Source organism: Schistocerca gregaria, chromosome 7 (genome assembly GCF_023897955.1).
Source record: "Schistocerca gregaria isolate iqSchGreg1 chromosome 7, iqSchGreg1.2, whole genome shotgun sequence".
Lineage (NCBI taxonomy): Eukaryota > Metazoa > Arthropoda > Insecta > Orthoptera > Acrididae > Schistocerca > Schistocerca gregaria.
The window spans coordinates 273,227,932-273,252,372 of NC_064926.1; the positions used below are offsets into that span (position 1 = coordinate 273,227,932).

At 42.2% G+C, this 24,441-nt stretch overlaps 1 protein-coding gene across 4 annotated transcripts in view; it reads right to left on the reverse strand.

The window, feature by feature from the left end:
• The window catches only part of LOC126281978 (mast/stem cell growth factor receptor kita-like), a 309,972-nt gene extending 288,392 nt beyond the window's left edge, over nucleotides 1–21,580 (reverse strand). For 3 of the 4 annotated variants that reach the window (XM_049981360.1, XM_049981359.1, XM_049981358.1), the window contains exon 1: nucleotides 21,342–21,482. In XM_049981360.1, the coding sequence (XP_049837317.1) occupies nucleotides 21,342–21,462 (121 nt within the window). In that variant the 5' untranslated portion in view covers nucleotides 21,463–21,482. Of the gene's footprint in view, nucleotides 1–21,341 lie in introns of all 4 variants that reach the window. The other variant, XM_049981357.1, reaches the window with a different exon arrangement.
• Between the last annotated feature and the right edge of the window lie 2,861 nt (nucleotides 21,581–24,441).

Consider the following 24,441-nt stretch of genomic DNA (forward strand, 5'->3'; position numbering starts at 1 on the left):
CAAGTTATTTGGTCTCAGCGTTATGAATGTATGCGTCTACCCACCAAAGACTACTTTGAAAACATTGCTCGAAAATTTGAGCAAAGAGCAAATTTTCCTCACTGTGTTGGAGCTGTGGATGGAAAGTACATTCGTATCGTCCATCCATGATCCATGTAACTCATTGTACTGCAGTTACAAAGGATATTCATCTATACTGTTGACGGCTGTGGCTGACTCTAACTATAGATTTATCAACGTAGATATCGGCAATTAGCCGCGTGGGATTAGCCGAGTGGCCTAAGGCGCTGCAGTCATGGACTGTGCGGCTGATCCCGGCGGAGATTCGAGTACTCTCTCGGGCATGGGTTTGTGTGTGTTTGTCCTTAGGATAATTTAGGTTAAGTAGTGTGTAAGCTTAGGGACTGATGACCTTAGCAGTTAAGTCCCATAAGATTTCACACACATATAGGCAGTTATGGTAAAGCGAGTGCCTCTACTATATTTAAAGAATGATCTTTGTGGAAATCACTGATGGAAATAACTGTTAATACCTGAAGACAGGTGCCTTCAGACTACAGTAAGTCCAAAGTTACCTTATTTTTTTTTAATTGGTGATGAACCGTTTAGATTTCATGAACAACTTCTACGACCATACTCTGGGCACCAATTAACAGGTGTTAAAAGAGAGTTCAATTATCGCCTGTCAAGAGCCCAAAGGTAGGTAGAATGTTCATTTGGAATACTGACTAATAAATGGAGGATTTTCCACGGAGCTATAAATTTGAAACCCGATTTTGTTCTTGACATTGTCAAGGCGTGTGTTGTTTTGCACAATACTGAAGCTACTCTGTCTATAACTGGACTTGAAAGTATAACAAGAAGTGAATGTGTACGTGGGGGAATTTCTGACAATAATGTACGAAAAATATTGATGGATTATTTTATGACGCTAGAGGGATCTGTGAAATAACAATTTTCCAAAATTTAATATGCCACTGATGTAAATGGTTTTTTTTATTTAACGTAAAAAATAAAGATTTGTACTTACCATAATCGTCTCTGTCTTTGTCACACATCCATTCAAAGCCTTCGTTTAGTTCTTTGTAAACATCGATTCATGCATTCCGTGTTTGTGTTCTTTCCTTATCAGTACCTAAAGTCTTGTCCCAGAAAACTGGTCGTTCCTGAACTAATGTCATAAGGATTTCGATATCAATTCCCGCCTTGACTAGAAATGTCAACAACAGATTGAACCACCAACAAAACAAAAAGCAACTGGCCGGCACACGATAGTTGTCGCGTATCTGTGTAGCGCTCTACTGTTCTGCATGCCCCACCACCTGCACCGCTATTTCCGCACGACACCGACATCGGGCCGACACAGTGGGGGCTGCCGGCAAAGACCCTGTAAAAAAATCTGACAGCCTCGGCCCGGCTGTCGGCTGTCGTTCAGCCGTCCACATAGTCTGTCGGCCAGGTGTGAAACGTCCCGTAAGCGCCTAACCCTCACAACCGGCTGGATGTGAAATAAGCCTAAACTGACCTACGGCCGGGAGAGCGGTGGGCTGCCCACGTGACCCTCCTTATCCGCGTCCGGTGACGCCTTTGGGGTGAGGATGACGCAGCGGCCGGTCTGTACCGTTGAGCCTTCCAAGGCCTGTTCGGAAGGAGATTAGTTTTTTCTATTAACAAACACAAGACAGTGAAGAATCAACAGATTAACGCACCTGTATTCCAGTCGTTGAAATGTATTATTCTGTGTTAACAGTTTTTGCGATATTGAAATGAAGAAGTGTACAGCGCCGGCCGGTCACTTAAATCGTCCCTTTTTAAAGAATGAGTAATTTTTATTCGTAAAATTTGATTTTGCTTTGAAATATTGTATTATTATAGAACACGGGAAAAGTAAACAGTGCTGTTTTAACAAAAATCCCAACAAAAACGAGAAACAAACACAAAGTACAAGAATTGGCACAGAATTGCTGAGACAATAATGTATCGATTTACTGAAATATAGATATTTCATCAAAAAATGACTCTATAAATACGTAGAAGGTGTACAACTTTGCTTCCACCGTTTTTCCCCAACGTTTGAGGCTTTAATGAAACAAATTGGTTACATATGTATAATACAAAGTATTTTCCACCGCTAGCCACTACTTTCTCCCATCTTTCGGGCAGTGTACGAATCCCGCGTCGGAAAAATTGTTCATCTTCCGAAGCAATCCACAAATCGATCCAATTTGTGACTTCTTCATCAGATCGGAAATGTTAGTCAACCAGGCCATGCGCCATTGATCTAAACAGGTGATAGAGGGAGCAATGTCTGGAGAATATGGCGGATGGGGTAGGACTTCCAATTTTTACATTTCTAAGTACGTTTCGACCTCTTTTGCAGCGCGGGGTCGAGCGTTGTCGAGCAGCAGAATGACTTTATCTTGCCTCTCGCTGTATTGCGGCCGTTTGAATTTAATGCTGTGCTCAAACGCATTAATTACGTTTGATAACGAGCACCTGTGATTGTTTCACTTAGTTTTAACACCTCATAGTAGCTACACGACGCCGAGCTGGTCGCACCAAATGCAGAGCATGATCTAGGAGCCATAAATATTCGGTTTGGCCGTCGACATAGAAGCATGGCCGGGATATCCCCATTATTTTTTGCGTTTAGGGTTATCGTAATGAACCTATTTTTCGGCCCCGGCCACAATGCGATGCAGAAATCCCTCCCGTTTTTGCCTCTAAAGCAACTGTCACATACACACAAATGCCGTTCAACGTCTCTTGGTTTCAGCTCGCACGGGACCCATGTTCCTTCTTTCTGATTAATGCCCATAGCCTTGAGACATTTTTAAATGGCTTTCTGTGTGACTCCCACTAATCGTGCCAATTCTTCTTGAGTTTGACGCGAGTCTTCACTCAGCACTGTCTCCAATTCTGCATCTTCGAAAACAACCTCTCTTCCACCACTATGCCGGTCTACGACGTTAAAATCACCGTTCTTGAAGCGTTGAAACCACCCACGACACGTTCTTTCACTAATAGCGTCCTTACCATACGTACTTGAAAAGATTCGAAGAGACTCAGTCGCTGTTTTCTTAATACTTAAACAAAACAGTAACACCTCAAGCAAATGACGAGAATTACGCTCGTAAATTGTCATTTTCAATCAAGAATAACTTTATGATGCAGACACAAATCGAATAATGTTTGAATGAGATTATGTTGACCGAGGTCCAAGTTAACTGCCTGACATCTGAGATCTGTTTCTTTCGACCGCTACTTAACGTTGTCGTCAGCAATCAGCAAATGGCGGAATCAAAATTGTACACCTTTTAGCATGTGCGTGACTTATTATATGGCACGCATGTACAGGCAGTGTGCAACACTTGCTACATCTCCTCTGTATGGTAGTTTATCACAGTTCTCGTCGGACATCAGTTCCATTACAGAACAGTACCATTGCTAGTGTGGAAGTAATTTTACAAAATGTGGGATCAAAGATGTACAATGCTCTCTTGGTTTTGAAAGGTTAAAAACAGGTGGAACCACAAACAACTTGTGACAAAATATAAGAAATATTATGAATATTATGAAGCCAGGAAACCGAAACCACGAGCGCAACCATTCACAATCTATCGAACCGCTCGGTGCCACACAAACAACCAAGCTTCAGATTCATGCTTCACAGATTGAACGGAACACCCGTACGATAACAGAATTACACATAGGAACTAAACACAACAAAACAAAAAGCAGAGGAAAATGGATACAAGCCCCATATGACAGAGAAATTAAATCAACGGAAAAGGAGCGAATGCACAACACACACACAAAACCTTACACAACATAAGACACAAACAATGACCACATGCAAGACACAAAACTGCAACAATACACACACACACACACACACACACACACACACACACACACACAAGACAAAATGGCTTATACTCATCTATAATAATAAAATTGTCCACAGAATAGGCAAAATATTGAAGAAACAGTGACTTCAAGCAGGATACAGGACAGACAACACAAAACAGAAAAAATCTCAGAACACAGGAGACACCCACAGATACATTCAACAGATCAGAAGTATATGAAATCACATGCAATGCTTGCCAATCGCGCGACCGCTACGGTCGCAGGTTCGAATCCTGCCTCGGGCGTGGATGTGTGTGATGTCCTTAGTTTAGTTAGGTTTAAGTAGTTCTAAGTTCTAGGGGACTCATGACCACAGCAGTTAAGTCCCATAGTGCTCAGAGCCGAGCTTGCCAATCAATAAAAGTAAACAAAATTCAAAGTCCGTGCCAAACTCAATCTGGGAACAAATGAATGCCGTCGGGATTAGGACACACAACAATATCGTGCACACTGCGTTTTCCGAAGTGAAAAGGCGTTTGTTGGTTTGTTTTGGGGGAGGAACCAGATAGTGAGGTCATCGGTCTCATCGGATTAGGAAAGGACGAGGAAGGAAGTCGACCGTGCCCTTTCGAAGGAACCATCCCGGCACTTGCCTGGAACGATTTAAGGAAATCAAGGAAAACCTAAATCAGGATGGCTGGACACAAGATTCAGCCGTCATCCTCCCGAATTCGAGTCCAGTACTATAAACAGTCTACTCCCAGAGAAAGGCCCTACTAGCTCACACAATCGTTGCTTACTTAAAATTTCAGTGTTTAAGAGGTGTCTCAGATGAACAGAATAAAAATCCAAACCTCTGGTGTTCAATTCCCAGTGGGCCCAAAATTTTTCTTCTGTCGGTTATTACTTCTTCCGTCCATCTCCATAGCTCTATAGTCGGCGCGGCTGACTGTCGTGAGGAGGATTTGGGTTCGATTCCCAGTAGTGCCAAAGATTGTTTTTCTTGGTAGAAGAACTGGAACGGGAAGCACTCAGTCATGTGGGGCCAATTGCGGACCTACTGACCGATCAGTAGCGCCTCTACGTCACGAAAACTGACAATGGCCCTCCCGGTGTGCTGACTCCATGCCCAGTGACGCCACTGGCAGAGGATGACACGGCGATCGGTCGGTATCGATGGGCCTGCCAGGGTCTGCGAATTGAGTTTTCGTGTAAGTATTACGTAAATAGATACACCTGTGCGTTAGGGATGGCGTCTTTGACTAGTACCTTAAATTTTGAATAAAAATCAACAGCAATAGCAGCCGAAGACTTCCAGCATAAGATGTCACCCTCAGACGTCACTGGGCTTGTCAAAAAGGGCGGAAGGGCAGACAGAGGTTCAGGGCACTCTCTTGCCCTTGGGGAGGACGAATCAGCAACGATACAGAAGGCAATGGTAACCACTGAACTAAAGAAACATAATAAGCACCCAAGAGATATGAGGCCTGTATTTGAAAAAGTGTCATGATGATCTTTGCATTGGCAAAAGATTCCGTATTAGCCCTCCATTCGATCTCTGCGATGGGACTGCAAAGGGGGAGGAGACCATGAGCCATGAGAAAAGGTGGAACAGCCAACGAAGGAATTACATTCTATGAGTCGCAGCACGGAACGTCAGGAGTTTGAACGTAGTAAAAAACTAGAAATCTTAAAAGGAAAATGAAAAGGCTCAATATAGACGTAGTGGGATCAGTGACGCGAAATGGATAGAAGATAAGGGTATCTGGTCAGGCGAATATAGGATAACATCAACAGCAGTAGAAAATGTTATAGCGGGTGTAGAATTTGTTATGAATACGAGTAGGAAGGTAGGGCAGTGATAAGGTTCTTCTCATCAGATTCGACAGCAAACGAATGCTGAAAACAATAGTTCAGGTGTACAGGCCAACGTCGCAAGCAGCAAATGAAGAGGTGGAGAAAGTATATGATGATTTTGTAATTCAGTATGTAAAGGTGAAAGGATATCTAACAGTCATGGGGGACTGTAACGCGATTGTAGGGGAAGTAACAAAAGAAAGGGTCACGGGAGAATAAGGGTTCGGCAGTAGGAATGAAAGAGGAGAAGGACTAATTGAGTTCAGCAATAAATTTCAGATGGCAATAGCGAGTACTCTGTTGAAGAATCGCAGTAGCAGGAGGTATACTTAAAAAAGACTCAGTGTCATTGGAAGGTTGCAGCTGAATTACAGGGGTAGATAACGTTCCATTGAAATTTGTAAAATCATTAGGGGAGTGGCAACCAAACTATTATTCAAGTTGGTGTATGGAATCTATGTGACTGGCGGAATACCATCAGACTTTGGAAACATAACATCCAAACAATTCCGAAAATAGCAAGGACACTGCCTCGGGCATGAATGTGTGTGATGTCCTTAGGTTAGTTAGGTATAAGTAGTTCTAAGTTCTAGGGGACTGATGACCTCAGATGTTAAGTCCCATAGTGCTCAGATCCATTTGAACCATTTTTGAGCAAGGACAGATAAAGCGAAACCTCTCGCACAATTAGTTCAATAGCTCAAGCAGCCAAGTTACTGACGAGACAGATATACAGCAGAATGGAAAAGGGAATTGAGGATTAGTTAGATGACGATCAGATCGGCTTCAGGAAAAGTAAGGGCATGTTGCGCCTTATAATGAATGGAGGCAAGGTTAAAGAGAAATCGAGACATGCTCATAATACTCGTCAATCTACAAAAGACATTAGACAAAGTAAAATGATGCAAAACGTTGGAAATTCTGAGAAAAATAGGAGTAAGCTATAGAGAAAGACGGGTAGTCTACAATATTAGTTGGGTCCCACAGTGTTACCCGCGGTTAAACATCAAATTCTGAGATGATTGGAAAAAATAACAGAATACATGTCCCTCACACCTCACTCCTTTACTAAGGGACAAACCTAACCTCCAGGCTAAACGTAATACATTCATTTGATAATTATCCTTCACGGATGACTTTTTAGTCACGTTACCCATCCCACAGGAACAGTAGTCACATTGCCCATCCCACAGAAACAGTGATTTTTTTTCAGAATCAAAGGTACGCTATGTGTTAATTTAGGGTATATGATGTCATCAGTTCAAATTTCATTCAGAAGCTTCAGCATGTAGTAGTAACAAAGACTAACTAGACGAAGAGAGAAAATAAGCAATTTCTAGTATGATGGAGCACAAATTTTATAATACACTGACAGAAAAAAAAATCGTGACACCAGAACAGAGTTGTGTGACATAAACGAAAATTGTTGCTGTGCTTCTACATCTGAGAGATGACAGTATTGGGGCAACACCGATTATTCCCCACTCTGTATTGTTGCCAGATGTATCCAAGGCGGCGCCAATGACGTCATCCAAGATGTCTCCATGCAGACTTGGCAACAGTGCATGACGCCATCCAAGATGGCGGCCATGATGTCATTAAAGATGGCGGATTTTGGCAAGAAGTTTGAATTTTGGTGGACAAAAACATGTTTTGTTGCACTCCCTTTGCGATAGCAAGAAATGTTTCAGCTGTGCCATGATCCATTCAGAGAAGAGACGCGGCTGTCTATGTGCGACTGCTCATGGTCTGATGTGATGTCATTCCCACTGGCACTAACCGAGCTACAATTCTCACAGCACGACGTCAGAGAGGAAATACTGGAAATAACATGGGCTCTAGCAATATTCCCAACACACTGTCTGATCTCTAAGCAAGATCAGTATCAGTTGCAAAGCGATTTAGAAAAGATTGCTGTATGGTGTGTCAGGTGGCAGTTGACGCTAAATAACGAAAAGTGTGAGATGATCCACATGAGTTCCAAAAGAAATCCGTTGGAATTCGATTACTCGATAAATAGTACAATTCTCAAGACTGTCAATTCAACTAAGTACCTGGGTGTTAAAATTACGAACAACTTCAGTTGGAAGGACCACATAGATAATATTGTCGGGAAGGCGAGCCAAAGGTTGCGTTTCATTGGCAGGACACTTAGAAGATGCAACAAGTCCACTAAAGAGACAGCTTACACTACACTCGTTCGTCCTCTGTTAGAATATTGCTGCGCGGTGTGGGATCCTTACCAGGTGGGATTGACGGAGGACATCGAAAGGGTGCAAAAAAGGGCAGCTCGTTTTGTATTATCACGTTATAGAGGAGAGAGTGTGGCAGATATGATACACGAGTTGGGATGGAAGTCATTACAGCATAGACGCTTTTCGTCGCGGCGAGACATTTTTACGAAATTTCAGTCACCAACTTTCTCTTCCAAATGCGAAAATATTTTGTTGAGCCCAACCTACATAGGTAGGAATGATCATCAAAATAAAATAAGAGAAATCAGAGCTCGAACAGAAAGGTTTAGGTGTTCGTTTTTCCCGCTCGCTGTTCGGGAGTGGAATAGTAGAGAGATAGTATGATTGTGGTTCGATGAACCCTCTGCCAAACACTTAATTGTGAATTGCAGAGTAGTCATGTAGATGTAGAAGAGATGAGTCACGAGCCAGAATTGTAAGGCCAATCGAAAGTAATATGTTTCACTCACATGCAGGTTTATATTACTAAAGCTGTTTTTGGTGCACTGAAGATTTATCTTAAGCAAGTCACCCTTGGTGCGATTTTTTATACTTAAATGACAATTAATGACGCATTGGCGGTGAAACCCATCTGGAAATTCTAACATAAATAATAATATTGTAAAGGTTGCATGTGTTCAGTAGGGTCATCTGGTTAAAGATATGAATTTATGAAACTGAAGAAAGTAGGTTTACTTCCCATTGCACAGTGAATTTTTTTTTTCTTCTTCGTAGTTGTAGGAAACACTGGGATCGGAAATAACATTTGTATTCATCCTCGTCACAAATATTTATCCAAAAAACTAAACTCATCCCAAACAGGCCATGAAGCCCGAATGGTGTCAACCAGCCGCCTTGTCATCCTTAGCCCAGAGGCGTCTCTGGATGCGGATATGGAAGGGCATGTGGTCATCACACCGCTGTCTCCGCCGTATGTCAGTTTCCGCTTTATCCGAATATGTCGTGAATTCCCAGGGTGAGGTTGGGCAGAAAAACTGAAAAGAATATGTTAGCCAACGTTGAGAATTTCAAATCTAAGGGTATAGATGAATTCTACAGCAGAAAACAGCGGTGTGTGGACTTCATTTTTCGTCACTGAGTGAGTATGGCTTCTTAACACACAGGCCGCTACTGATTCTGCTGGTGATTCTGTTGCATATGGTGGTATCCAGCTGTGTATGTGTTTCCACTTTTTAGTAGTTTAGGTGTTCGGAGAACCTTATTCTAAAATTTATGATTGTCTTTCACTTGTATGCTGGCTAACAGTCACTGGAGGTTTATTCACGTATGACTGTCTTGCTAAGTTTATTGTTAAGTTGGGCAAAGTGTTAGTAATCTTACTTTTCAATGTCACCATAAATCACCTCGAGTACGTAATAGAATGTTTCTCTCCTTAACTCATATATATCCGTAAAATTTGTCTAATTACTCCAATAACTGACGAAAGAGCATAGAGTACTCGCCACGTTCTTTTTGAGGCAGACAGAGCACATTCACATAGGGTAAGTCCGGGAGAATTGGACCACCGCCGGCCGCGGTGGCCGTGCGGTTCTAGCGCTGCAGTCCGGAACCGCGGGGCTACTACGGTCGCAGGTTCAAATCCTGCCTCGGGCATGGATGTGTGTGATGTCCTTAGGTTAGTTAGGTTTAAGTAGTTCTAAGTTCTAGGGGACTGATGACCTAAGATGTTAAGTCCCATAGTGCTCAGAGCCAATTGGACCACCGGGTAAGACGGGCCAACTGCGTATGCCACCGAGGGCACAGAGGGTATTGAGACTGCAGCAACTATCTCGCGCACGCCTCCCGCGAGACCCACACTCTCGCCTTATACATCCACACACTACATTCGTAGCGTCCCTATGCAATACACTAATTACTTGTGGAAGACATTCTTACCAAGTACCGTAAGAGTTCGGGTAATATGTGTGCATCCGCACAGAAGAGGAAGGTCACATACTACCCGAACTCTTACGGGACTTGGTAAGAATGTCTTCCACGAGTAATGAGTGTGTTGGGTAGGGACACTGAGAATGTAGTGTGTGGACATACAAGGTGAGAATGTAGGTCTCACTGGAGGCGTACGCGAGATAGTCCCTGCAGTCGCACTGTCCTCTCCGCCCTCGGTGGCTCAGATGGGTAGAGCGTGTGCAATGTAAGCAGGTGATCCCGGGTTTGGGTCCAGGTAGGGGCACCCATTTTTAACTGTCCCCGTTGATATACAGGGTGGTCCATTGATAGTGACGGGGCCAAATATCTCACGAAATAAGCATCAAACGAAAAACAACAAAGAACGAAATTCGTCTGGTTTGAAGAAGGAAATCAGATGGCGCTATGGTTGGCCCACCAGATGGCGCTGCCATAGGTCACAAGGATATCAACTGCGTTTTTGTACATAGGAACCCCCATTTTTTAATTACATATTCGTGTAGTACGTAAAGAAATATGAACGTTTTAGTTGGACCACGTTTTTCGCTTTGTGATAGATGGCGCTGTAATAGTTACAAACGTGTAAGTATGTGGTATCACGTAACATTCCGCCAGTGCGGTCTGTATTTTCTTCGTTATACATTACCCGTGTTAAAATGGACCATTTACCAATTGCGGAAAAGGTCCATATCGTGTTGATGTATGGCTATTGTGATCAAAATGCCCAACGGGTGTGTGCTATGTGTGCTGTTCGGTATCCTGGACGACATCATCCAAGTGTCCGGACCGTTCGCCGGATAGTTACGTTATTTAAGGAAACAGGAAGTGTTCAGTCACATGTGAAACGTCAACCACGACCTGCAACAAATGATGATGTCCAAGTAGGTTTTTTAGCTGCGGTCGCGGCTAATCCGCACATCAGTAGCAGACAAATCGCGCGAGAATCGGGAATCTCAAAAACATAGGTGTTGAGAATGCTACATCACCATCGATTACACCTGTACCACATTTCCATGCACCAGGAATTGCATGGCGACTACTTTGAACGTCGTGTACATTTCTGCCACTTGGCACAAGACAAATTACGGGACGATGACATATTTTTTGCACGCGTTCTATTTAGCAACGAAGCGTCATTCACCAACAACGGTAACGTAAACCGGCATAATATGCACTATTGGGTAACGGAAAATCCACGATGGCTGCGACAAGTGGAACATCAGCGACCTTGGCGGGTTAATGTATGGTGCGGCATTATGGGAGGAAAGATAATTGGCCCCCATTTTATCGATGGCAATCTAAATGGTGCAATGTATGCTGATTTCCTACGTAATGTTCTACCGATGTTACTACAAGGTGTTTCACTGCATGACAGAATGGCGATGTCGGGCACATAGATCGCGTGCGCTTGAAGCGGTATTGAATAGCATATTTCATGACAGGTGGATTGGTCGTCAAAACACCATACCACGGCCAGTGACTTCACCGGATCTGACGTCCCCGGATTTCTTTCTTTGGGAAAATTGAAGGATATTTGCTATAGTGATCCACCGACGCCGGCCGCGGTGGTCTCGCGGTTCTAGGCGCGCAGTCCGGAAACGTGCGACTGCTACGGTCGCAGGTTCGGATCCTGCCTCGGGCATGGATGTGTGTGATGTCCTTAGGTTAGTTAGGTTTAAGTAGTTCTAAGTTCTAGGGGACTAATGACCACAGCAGTTGAGTCCCACAGTGCCCAGAGCCATTTGAACCATTTGATCCACCGACAACGCATGACAACATGCGTCAGCGCATTGTCAATGTATGTGCGAACATTACGGAAGGTGAACTACTCACTGTTGAGAGGAATGTCGTTACACGTATTGCCAAATGCATTGAGGTTGACGGACATCATTTTGAGCATTTATTGCATTAATGTGGTATTTACAAGCAATCACGCTTTAACAGCATGCGTTCTCAGAAATGATAAGTTCACAAAGGTACATGTATCACATTGGAACAACCGAAATAAAATGTTCAAACGTACTTACGTTCTGTATTTTAATTTAAAAAACCTACCTGTTACCAACTATTCGTCTAAAATTGTGAGCCATATGTTTGTGACTATTACAGCGCGATCTATCACAAAGCGAAAAAAAGTGGTCCAACTAAAACACTCATATTTCTTTACGTACTACACGAATATGTAATAAAAATGGGGGTTCCTATTTTTTTAAAAAACTCAATTGATATCCGTTTGACCTACGGCAGCGCCATCTAGCGGGCCAACCGTGGCGCCGTCTGGTTTCCCCCCTTCAAGCTAGACAAGTTTCGTTCTTTGTAGTTTTTTCGTTTGATGCTTATTTCGTGAGATATTTGGCCCAGTCACGATCAATGAACCACCCTGTGTATCTACGCCTGTCAGCAGCTGAAGGTCTTAATATATAATTCTAATTTCGTTCTAGACGGCTGCAGGTTATCAATGGACATGTCCGAAAGAACAGACACCATATCCATATAAGTATATGAATGTAATTACTGGAATGAGAAAAAGACGGGCTAATACTTGAATAAAACCAACAACTCATTAGGAAAGTCAATGGTCAATCAAGATTTATAGGAAACTGATAATACTGTTTTGAACCAAAATATATAGTAGTATAATTCTGTATTCATTAAAACAGGTTTCAAATAAAAATAGGTAATTTAAATTGACTCTTTGCTTCACGTACAGCCACTTTTGTGTGGTCCACCTCTCTCAGTGGACTGGCCCACCTCATTCATACTGCTATTTGTTGGGTAGACTACTCAGGTATATTTTCATTTTATCATATCTTTTGTATTTTAAGTGGTAATGCCTCAATAATACATTGTAGTTAGGTTTATACGACATCCTACGCGAACATGCTGCAAATTAAAAAAAAGCTGTGAAAGACATTAACTTCATGCTGAAGAAAAAAATGTGGTCGCACTGTCCCAAACTTACCCTACATTCGGCGTTGCTTTAATAGAAAAAGTTACAGTGGAGCAATGGTCTCCAAGCACAGAGGTGTCGCAGTATCCACACAGCCCAAGGAGGTTACAATATACTCCAAGCTCCTCTTCCCGCCAAAAACTGACGCCGGAGATGAGCCGCACTGTCGCCGAGTTGTCGGTCGATGTTTCTGGGCCAGCTCACGTGATGGCGTCTGGCGACGGTCGTCGACGCCACTGTGATCGCAGCCTTAGAGGCACACAACACAAGGGTCCCCGCACCATAAAGATTTATAAGACAACAAAGGGCTTCGTTTTAATACCGCGATGCGATTTTCTTATGAACGTAAACGGCGTAAACATATTTAAGTGCACTTACTCTACTGAATTTTTCAGTGGAGCGCTAATATGAATTTCAATATTCACGTCTCAAAATCGACACTCTCTCGCGCCAAATCCCCAGTGGCGTCCGCTCAAACTCGCGGCACTTAAATTAGCGATATCAATAAAACTTTTAAGAGAATGTCTCATGAAATATAGGTAGTTCGAAGTAACTTCGATTTCGCGGAATGACAATTTCTTCCATATTAGTTTTCATCCAAACCTGACCAGAAAGCGTCTATACTTTTGTTGCCAGACTCGAATTTGTCAGCTCTTGAAGCTAGAAGAAAACATTTTTGAAAAAGTTAATTCGTTACCAAGATATTACGGGAAACTTAGACGTCTTACTATCCATAGCGTGTGGCAGATAGCTTGCTGGTTCCTGGTATCAGCAAGATTACTTAAGCACTGGGATCGTTTGTATAAACCAGAATATTCGATAACACCCGTCGGCTTTGACCAATAAACTGATATCAGACTCCAAGATGCTATACCAACATGGTTTACCCCATGTCTAACGCTCTGGGTAAATTTGGATCGTGCTAGAAGGAACTCAGACGTTAATAGGAGCTAATTCAGTACTGCAGCTTTACTTTCAAATATCAAGATATTTTTATCAACCCGGCATTGTTCAAATTAAATCACTGTCACCAGAAGCTTTCTTTACAGTCAACGCAATTAAAGGATAACCACAAGCCTAAGAGTTTGTAAGAAATTGTTAAGACAGTTAAAATAATAACTAGAAATCACAAAATAATGCAAGTTGGTGGAGCAGCAGGCATTGGAAATAGAAGTAGTAAGTGCACAAATGTACCCTGACTGGTAGAAAGTTGTCCTGAGTGACTGTATAGCTCAACGTAAAAGAAAGACTCGTATTAAAAATAATACGATAACAGCACGAACACTGAAAGATCTCTGAAATCAGTTATCGCACCCGATTGACCGTCACAAATTATCATGAAGACACCTCCACATGTAGCCTCCGAATGATTGCTCAGAGGAATGTAAATACTTGACAGTCGACTCCCGATCTTCCATTTCCTGTCTTCCATTTCCTGCCGCAACGTAGGACTATTAAAATATTAATAAAGCTTCATTTTTCAAAAATTACAGTGCGCGATCAGGAGCCAGTGGTACACGAAAAAAAACAAAGAAATAATACAAGGATCAATATGTCACATCACTACAACAGACGAAGTCAGATTCGATCTCTCTAAGGAATCACCTCGCCGTACAAAAATTTTATATTCGAAACAAATTGTATTTATATTTATTTCAGAGTTACATGAACTCTGTGTTTTCGCTTGTTACTCGGCCGACCAAAGAAACTATTCGATAGCGAATGACGTTATCTACCACGTTACAGCTCAAGCCCGACGTTTCGTATCGAAGCTTCACGTTGACCCGAGCGTATTAGTGGGAAATTCGGAAGTTGTTATATTTCTTTATTTTCCGTTTCCGACGTGGTTTGGATCAAATAATTAATTTTGAAATAAACAAAGCTATTAGCAATGAGTAAAGGCAACCTAAGCTTACGTAGGCTGCAGATCGTAATTTCAGTAATGTATCTGTGGAGTCCTGTGTCTTATCTCACTTTTTCCGACGATAGAGACAATGAACAACAATAGTTACTCAGTTCTAGTAAGCGATTCAAACGAGTAAGACGCATTAGCCCATTCATCCGCCACAAGCAGTAATTAAATGAATGGAAATTATAGTGCGGCATTACGTACAAGCCTACCAGATATTGCGAATGTGGAAATGTTAATATTTAGAAGAAATTATTTGTATCAAGTCGCCTATCTGCATTGCGAGGAAAAATAAATAGCAAACAAAATGTAGTTATTACAATCTATTCAGTGTCTTCTTTACATAATTAACCTATATTACGGGTTTTGTTTCCACGCTGCTGTCTTTGAAGATGTAAATTTGTTTATAACGATCGTCATCCTAGACCAGAGAAAGGCTACATGGTCATACAAAATAAAAATATGTTAAGGAACAGAATTTAAAAGACTATAAATAAGAATACCAAAACAAAGAAGGAATATATAATAAAGTAAAAACAAAATTAAATCACGAATGTATCTTTAGAAATAGAAATATTTTTAGTAGCAGTTATTACTCCAGTACCAATGGGAAATAGCTCCAAGAATTAGGTTCACACAGAACACACATTATTTAAAAACTGAAATTTACTTGAACATTAATGGCTACATTTTCTCCTTAAAAAAAAATACTTCTGTACAGCGATGTTAACATATCCGGTTGAACACCTTAACTATTTCAATCGTTTTCTTTTTCTTAAGGTGAGGTTTACTATCTTTTGGTTCAAAAAATCGATTTTTTTTAAATTGCATTTTTTGATCCATAAAAGTGTTTAGAATCCACTCATGAAAGGGATTTTCCGAATACGGAATGGAAATGTTTGTTATTCGCCGTTGAACAAAAAATGCACCTGCCTGAAATCGGCCTTTATCACGCACCAGTTTTTTTTCTTTCAGAGGATGAGTTATTGCACCGGTGCTTGGGAGGAAACACACAAAATATAAATGAAAGATTGAACTCATGTGTTTGGAAGTTAGCCCCCAAACACTTGCATTCTGGTGTGAAGACTGTGGAGATTGCGACTTTCCTGGCAGTGAGCAGCTTCAACGAAGGATATTCAGTAATTCTGAAGACCATAACAACGATGGACGTCACCCTGGGACTCTATTCGACGCAGTTCAGCAAGCATTCGGAAAACCACTGGATTCAAGCGGCCGAAAACCGCTTGCCACCGGCCGTACGAGCGCCTATGGTGCAGCGCAGGATGGCCCAGATCGAGAAGAACGCCCTCTGTGAGGAAGAGGAAGAACTAGTTTATGGACCCGTAATAGTTGATTGAACGTGAGTTGCATAATTTGCATTAATATGTAGTCAAAACTTCAAAAGCGTTTTTCTCGAAATGAGTTTTTTTCTTTTTTTAACGTGCGATAAGGCAACTTTAAATCTACTGAACCGATTGGCATGATTCTTTGTTTCCGATGAGGCTAACTAAATTGTCTAGGAGTTGTACCATTTTTATTCCGATCCATCAACTATAAATATTTTTACTTGGCCGACGAAGTCGAAAAATCGATGAAAAAAACCCTATTTTTTCAAATGGTCCCCATTTTGTTTCCTATAGTCCAAATAACTTAAGCGAGGTACAACTCCTAAAGAAAATTATATACTTCGCTAACGTCAACTCGATTTTGATTTCAGACGAGCCGGCTGACCTGTTACATACCGCGCGGGGAGATCTACAACGAAATTTTGTTTCGTTCTGACGGCATTTCCGCCTTTGCTCTTCGACATTTCCGGTCGAAAAAATTCCAGTTTGTAGCGGAAATATCAGTAAACATTTCGACCAAATTTGTCATTGATATCTATAACACATCTCGAGGAAAAAATTCTCAAAGAACATGCTTTTTTCTGGCCAAAGATAGTAAACCCCCCCCCCCTTAATCTCAACAAATCATAAACTGCATAGCGAAATTTTATACGACCTTAAATGCTGCGTTATAGGTGGCTCGTTGGTGAAGTGGTGGGCTATGGACGCAAAGTTCTCGGTTTGGATTCCCTGTTAAGTTCTAGTACTTTTATCTGTCACTAGCTGTGCCCAGCATGTACTGCAACGCGTCTTTTTCCTTCCAAGAATGTACATATTCACGAAGCAGACACATTTACATGCACAAAATAAACGAAAGACAATGGCTTATTGTGCATAAAATAAAATTTGGAAAAGTTTTTTGAAGGGCTTTGGGACATGCAACAGTTTTATTCTTTATGTCTTCTCTAAAAATAATTAATTTTGCAGCTTTTCACTCGCGAGTATGCCACATGTAATTGAGATCTGTGAAAACCATGAATTTCTCAGATTTAATCCACACACTTGAAGCGATTGACCTTGGGCCTTGGTGATAGTCATTTAGAATGCAAGGAATGGGAGACTGCAGTCGTTATAAATCAAATGTTATGTCGGTGGAAATGATGGGAATACACGCAACCAACTAGTTTTTTGACCGCAGCTTCGCCCTCGTACGCATGTGATATATATTCCATACTTATATATTTATTTCGCATACATTAACAGATCTGACCCATGTTTGTGCACATATTTCACCTGTATCTCTGATGAATTTTACACCACAGTTTCGGTTGGATTCTGAGGAAACACCAGTAATTGATTGTCGTTTCGAGGAAATGGACTGTCGCCGTCAGCTGTCTGTTTCTCCACTGTTTTATATGGCATGCCTTTAAGGCCCCTACACACGAGCAACGAATCGCAGCTGCCCATGGCATGGGCGACAGATCGCTTCGTAGACTGCACGTGTGTGGGAAAATTGCAGCAGTTGGTCGCTGATTGCTGGTTGCATGGAAATCCCAGGCAATCTTATGGATCGCAAGGGATTCTTGCACAGAATATGGCTGCCTGGCTGGTTGGCAGCGGTGTGTAGCAATACGACTCCATCTCGTTTCTCTGTTTATCAAGCCTGGTTGTGCAACTTTGTTTCTTTCCGCTTTGCCCACGTCGAATAAGAAATTTACGTTAGAATTTATGGTTGTCCAGGGACCATGAACTACTCTGAGAAGTGAAGTGGAATCCTGAGTTGCTAAAATTCAGAATACACCTTCTGATTTTGCAGTGATCAGCATTTTGAAACTTGTACTGTAGAAGAAGAAGTGATGGGAATTTCACAGTAATAGTCGCAATACAATGGGCTCCTTCTTATGGTTTTTCGTTATTTATCAGATAATTAAATGTTTATTAAAGTTCTTAGCTTCTAAACAGAATAACATACGTACCTAGTGCAGTGTTAAGGAGACTTTTTAATTTAATTGTCCAGGGGTAATCTTTTATACAGCCCTTGTCATTTCATATACGTTAATTTTCATTCCTACAATTTATAACAAGAGTTACGGTAACCAGTGATGATGCTATTGACAACATCTCTACAGACACATCGAGGTAATTGTGTAGGCCTAAATACTTGCCATTAAACATTAAGACTAATGAGCAAAAAGAAATTGGGGACTAATAAACGTGACATGAACTTTATGGGCACACTGAAAAGTTAAAATAATCCGTTTGGCATCAGTGATAATTGTAATATGCTGTAAAGTAACCTAAAGCTCCCAAAAAAGTGTTTCAAAACAAGTTTGGTAAGTAATAAGTCTCGTATATTTTAAATTTATGTTCTCCAAGTATTCGTGGGGATACAGAAATCAGCTGCACTTGCTGCTAGACGTAGTTCATTTTTCCGTAAACTTCTTGATAAAGTGACGTTCGTAATACTGATTGGAATTGCTTGATTAATCGCTCGTGTGTGGGGTGTCGACGCGAGCGACCAATTGCAGGCGATATCACATGCGACGAATCGCTGCAACCTGTCGCTCGCGTGTAGGGCCCATTTACAGAAACGTTAAATGTATCTGTGTTGTTCAGCTGTGTGGCTGATGTATTGTAGAACACAAATAAGAGACCGGAGAAAATACCAACACATTGTTTTCGGATGCTTTTATATGGCACCCCTTCTCATCTTCATTCCCACTCCCAGCTTTAGTAAGAATATCTCACTCTTGCAGGATTTTTTTTTGTGTCATGTGTAACAAAATTTGGTTTAAATTGATCCAGGTGTTCCTGATTTGTGCTATAAAGTCGCCACATTCCACCACTAACCCTCAGCCATAGGAGTGCTAGGGTTTTCTTACTGCCACAATAAATGTTCCCGTATAGCATGTAATACGTGTGCTAATTTTGATACGGGGCGTGCTGATAAGTAATGCCTCCGAATTTTTTACGTGGAAACTCTTGAAGCTTTTTAAATAAAACAAACTTTATTAACGTTCTACATTTTTACTCTTCAAGTCTACATATTTATTCCTCAACACAGCCACCCTGGCGACGAACACATTTCTCCCAACGAGAGACCGGTTTGTTGACACCGTCACTGTAGAATGCGTGGCTTTGTTGATGGAGCCACAACCTCACCTCTGACGTCTGCTTGCACCGCTTCATCACTATCAAAATGAAGTCCTCGAAGGTGTTCTTTAAGTTTTGGAAACGATAAAAATTGAATGGGGCCAAGTCGAGACTTCTTGGAGAAAGATCGATAACAACCGAAGGTGTCGGATTGTTGCAAATGTCGCAGCGCTCGTGTATGGACTGGTTCTGTCATGCAGAAGGAGAAGGTGCTCTATGTGTGGAAGAACGCTTCGAATTTGTGCTTTCAGCTTTGCGAGGGTCTCACAGTAACTTGCAGAGTTTATGATGGTGCCTTTAGGCATGAATTTCAAATGCACCACATCTTGGACATCCCAGAACACTTTAAGCATGACTTTGCCTGCTGACGGTATAGTCTTGAACTCTTTTGGCGTCTGTGATCCTTTGTGGTGACATTCCATAGATACTCTCTTGTTTTCGTGGTAAAAATGATTAATCCAGCTTTCATCACCTATTACAATGTCTTTAAGGAATTCATCACCCTCAATCTCAAAACGCAAAAGGAATTGTTGACAGAAGTCCAGTCTCCTCTGTCTTATGTCACGCGTGAGCATTTGAGGCATCCACCGTGCACACAATTTTCTGTATCGCAACCTCGTGACATGCCACATTTACCTGAGAGCCGTGTCCGTGTTATCCAACGATTTTCTCTGATGAGTTCATCAACCTGATTCCAATGAGTTTCATCGGTTGCCGTACGTGGTCGTTCATTCCGAACTCTGCCTTACACGTTGAGTTTAGCACCACTGTTTTCTTCATTACGATCACCAACAAGCCAACGTCGCACATTACTGATGTCGATCCAGTTATCATTGTACTCAGCTTTCGTTTTTCCGCCGTTCCAATTAGAAACAGGTTCTCTGCGGTGAAAAACTCAATTACAGCACGCTGTTTCTCACGCACCGACAAAGTTACGTTGCACACCGCCATGTTACCCACTACAGATCTATCGGTAGAGCGTTGCAACTTGTAACATCGAGGTGGGAAAGTGCTCGACATGAAAGGTGGGAAAGTGCACGACATGTAAATCCTCAACCGACATCAAGAACAGAATAAAAAATTTGCATCCCATTACTTTTCAGCACCCCGCCGTAGAAATTCTTTCAGTTGTTACGGAGATTATGCTATATCATTGGCCGCCCCCCTACCCTCCTTCCCCTTCCACCACGGGTGAGACGTCATTGTCACTGTCGCCAGTAAGTGTAGTGACCCCGAAAACTAGAGATTTGATACTAATATCGGTCGTGCCACGTTATCTCACGCTCACCCCAACTCTAAGGGTAGTTGAAATATTTTATCCACGCTATTTCTATACGGATAGTCAGTCATATCTGAATTATGCTTATATGTAATCTTCTTTTCACTCCCAACCGTATGACTGATAAGTGGTACTTAGCGTCACAGAAACATTCGCGCCGGCCGCGGTGGTCTCGCGGTTCTAGGCGCGCCGTCCGGAACCGTGCGACTGCTACGGTCGCAGGTTCGAATCCTGCCTCGGGCATGGATGTGTGTGATGTCCTTAGGTTAGTTAGGTTTAAGTAGTTCTAAGCTCTAGGGGACTGATGACCACAGCAGTTGAGTCCCATAGAACTCAGAGCCATTTGAACCAGAAACATTCGCGGGCATGCGCGCAACAACTCACTTACGTTCCATCGTAATCAGAAGAAATGCATAGAAGGCATAGTAACTGATAGAGGACGAACGAAAACAAATATTAATTTTTACACTTTACATTTCTCACGTCTTACACCTCTGAAAATGTTTGTTAATGTGCTAAATGTCAACTTGTGCTCTCAGCCCGTGATAAACTATAGGCAACGTTTATACCTAGCTGGGTAAGTCAGCTCATAGGTATGGGTAACCCTATACCTAGCTGGGTAAATCAGCTGAAAGGGCAGGAGAACGCAAGGGTGTAACATCTATAATATGACCATGCCTAGTAAACCAGTGTGGTGTTCAAACCAACCTTCGCAATGGTGACTGCTTTACCTTTAATAAGCTCCTGAAAATTGCTCTGAAATGTTATTTTTGCGGGTTATCCCGAAATTTCTCCTGGTGCGACCCGTACCACAGAGAGAGAAAGAGAGCTTCTAAATATGATTAAAGTTCGTTACCTGATTTTGCACCGACTAAGACGAGCGTAGACAGCGCGACAGCAAGCAGTAGCATCGCACTGGTCCTCTGCTCACGACAGACTTTTGGGACGAGTGCTACGTGTGGCTTTCCACACGTCATTCCACTTCCGCAACGGCGCAGGAAGGAGGCTTTCTGCGGAAACCGCTGGGCGTTCACTACAGAGACCTCTCAGTGAGGGAAAGGCCACGTGCGTTTGCTATCGCACAATACTAGGAATAATATGAGGAGCCATGTCTGGCTACTTGAGACCATCTCTGTGACGTTGTTGTGTCACGAGGAAGGTGTACGTCCTCCATTTGCAGCGTCGTTTACAAAGGAGCGGAGAATTTATTGAAATAAATAACTCGATAACACCTAGCGTAGTCATTACAGATTGCAAATGTGAAATAATCTGTGTGAAGGTAACGTCAGAGATAAAGGCTCCTGTAAACGATCAAACGCATTGTCAAACTTAACTATTCTTGCCAAATATTCGACCGTCCACGGTGCTGTTTGACGTGCTAGTCAAGCATAGAGCGTGTTTGACATATTTGACAGGAATTTTCATTGACGGAAAGTTTGACAAGATGGCGGACATTGTTTGTGATGATTATTTTCCGAATATGTTTAGTGAAAAATTGTTTCATTAGGTAATTTATCTCACTGTGTCCTGAGTTTCTACAACTATGGACACTACGGTCAAGTATAAAAACAAAAGAGCGCTGACACAGTTTCCAAATGGAAGAAATGTCACATCTTTCTCACTCATACATTACACAGGAAGACGTTATGGAATAAATCACAACTTACCGCATAACATACAGGCAGGAGTGCAATGACATTAAAGAAATCTTCGGTTCTTCCATGGATGATGTGTTGTGGTATTTTAAACTGTCATTAGAAGAGCAAGTAGGATAGAATCAATTTTCAGATACCGGAACATGTGTCTTGTTTTTCAATGTGAGGACGAGTTAACTATAAACGAGTTATTTTACATTTCACTGTCCAACCGCAGAAAGTTGATGTCATCATCAGGTTCTGAATGTAACATTTCCAGTAACGGGTTTTCATGTATGTGTTTCCCATTTTAGACTGTCCCCTGTTTTCTTCTTCTTTAAACACAGTGTCAGAGTCAATTTTTTTCTGCATTTGTAGCCATTCCCACTAGCGCCAAAATACAGGATACACGAAAAGCGTCTGCTTCAAATGTAAGGTTAAATTGACAAGCTTTCTCGTTCATGTACGGGCTTGTTTGACACATCTGTGGATAGATAAGAGAATTTGACAGACTAGCTTCCTCTTTTATGGGGGCCTTAACAAATTTTTAAAAGTGTCATTGTCCATACGAAGAAAGTTGATGTAATCGTCGGGTTCTGAGAGTAATATTCCATTTAGCAAATTTTCATGGGCAAATCTCTTATTTTAAGCCATTCTCTGCACTAGCCTCTTCTTTTCTTCTTCATCTTTAAACACATAACCAAAGTCAATACCAGGACTGCTTTGTCTGGCATTCGTGGCCATTCTCACTACCCCGAGAATGTGGTCCCGGGTTCGATTCCCGGCGAAGTCAGAGATTTTCACCTGCCCTGATATGACTGGATGTTGTTGTGTCGTCATCATCATCATCATTTATCCACATTACGGTCGGAGGAAGGCAACGGCAAACCACCTCCTTTAGGACATTACCTAGTATGGCGTGCGGGTCCTCCGCATCGTTCACCTACGCTCTCTCAAGAAGCATGTCGGCGGTCTCAATCGGACCGTCGGCGCAGGGAATCGAAGCCCGACTGACAGACATTAATAACACAGACAATGAGGAGACAGATTATTCCATCAGAACCACCTGGTGATAGCGGAAAGATTATTCGCCGATATATCGTGGGACTTCAACGATCGTATCTGGCTGGGCACCCGAGAGCTCTGGAAACAAGAAGCATGGGACCTCATTTATCTAGCTAAGATTTCGAGACACGCTTTTCACTGGTTTTTCAATACGACTGAGAAGGACGTATAATAGCAGAACACTGATTACAGACGATCAACATAACAGTGGCTAGTATGTACACTCTTGTTACTAGCAGCTGGAGACATAATTACGTCAGCAATTATTTCGCATTTAAATAGCCGCTGTATCTCAGATAGTTCCTGATGTCTGAAGTGACCTATTCGAAGCGCTTCAAGGATTTTATTAAAGTGCTTGTAAGGAAGATAATGTCAATAAAATAGGATTAATGAGATGTGAAATATGCAAATAAAAATATACATACAACCTCTCACAGAGGCTACTTGATAAAACCAGCTTTATACGCTGTGTCAAAAAAAAAAAAAAAAAAAAAAAATGGGGAATACCCCGACAGAAAGGAGATAACGAAGTGAGAGAGCAAGTGGTGCTATTGCAGCAGTTATAAAATCGAGTCAAGTTTACAAAGAATTCGGCAGTGTGTGCCCACTACTTTGTCTGTATGACGTTGCACCCCTCTGGACTGGATCCATGCGCTGGTTCGTTTGGGAAGGGTGTAATAAAGTCACTGTATCCTCTCCCGAGGGAAGCTGGGCCATAACTGCAGTGATGCTCCTTGACATACTAGGTACTGGCACTGGACGGAGTTGACTCGGAGCTGGTCACACATAATTTCCGTTGGCGACAGATCTGATGATGTAACTGGCCACGGGAGTATCTCAACATCACGCAGACAGTTCACAGACACACGATCCGTGCGGATGAGCGTTGTCCTGTTCAAAACTGTCATCACCATATTGTCGGATGACAGGTAAGACGTGTGATGTAGGATGTCTGTGACCCACCGTTATCCCTCAGAGTTCCCCCGATGCCTACCGGCCGCGACCTGGGTCATAAGCGGGCTATCCACACCAAGACGCCAACATTAACACCCTTCTGCCTCTCCAAAGATTGGAAGAATGGGCTCTCTTCCCAGGACGCCGCCATACTAGACGACGATTGTCATCTGGGGTAGTGCAGAGCCGCGATTCATCGCTGAACATAACACGACACCATTCGTGAGCAGTCCCTACTAGCTGGTCACTGCATCAGTGCAAATATAACCGTTTGTGTTGTGGTGCTAACGGCAGCCTAGGTAT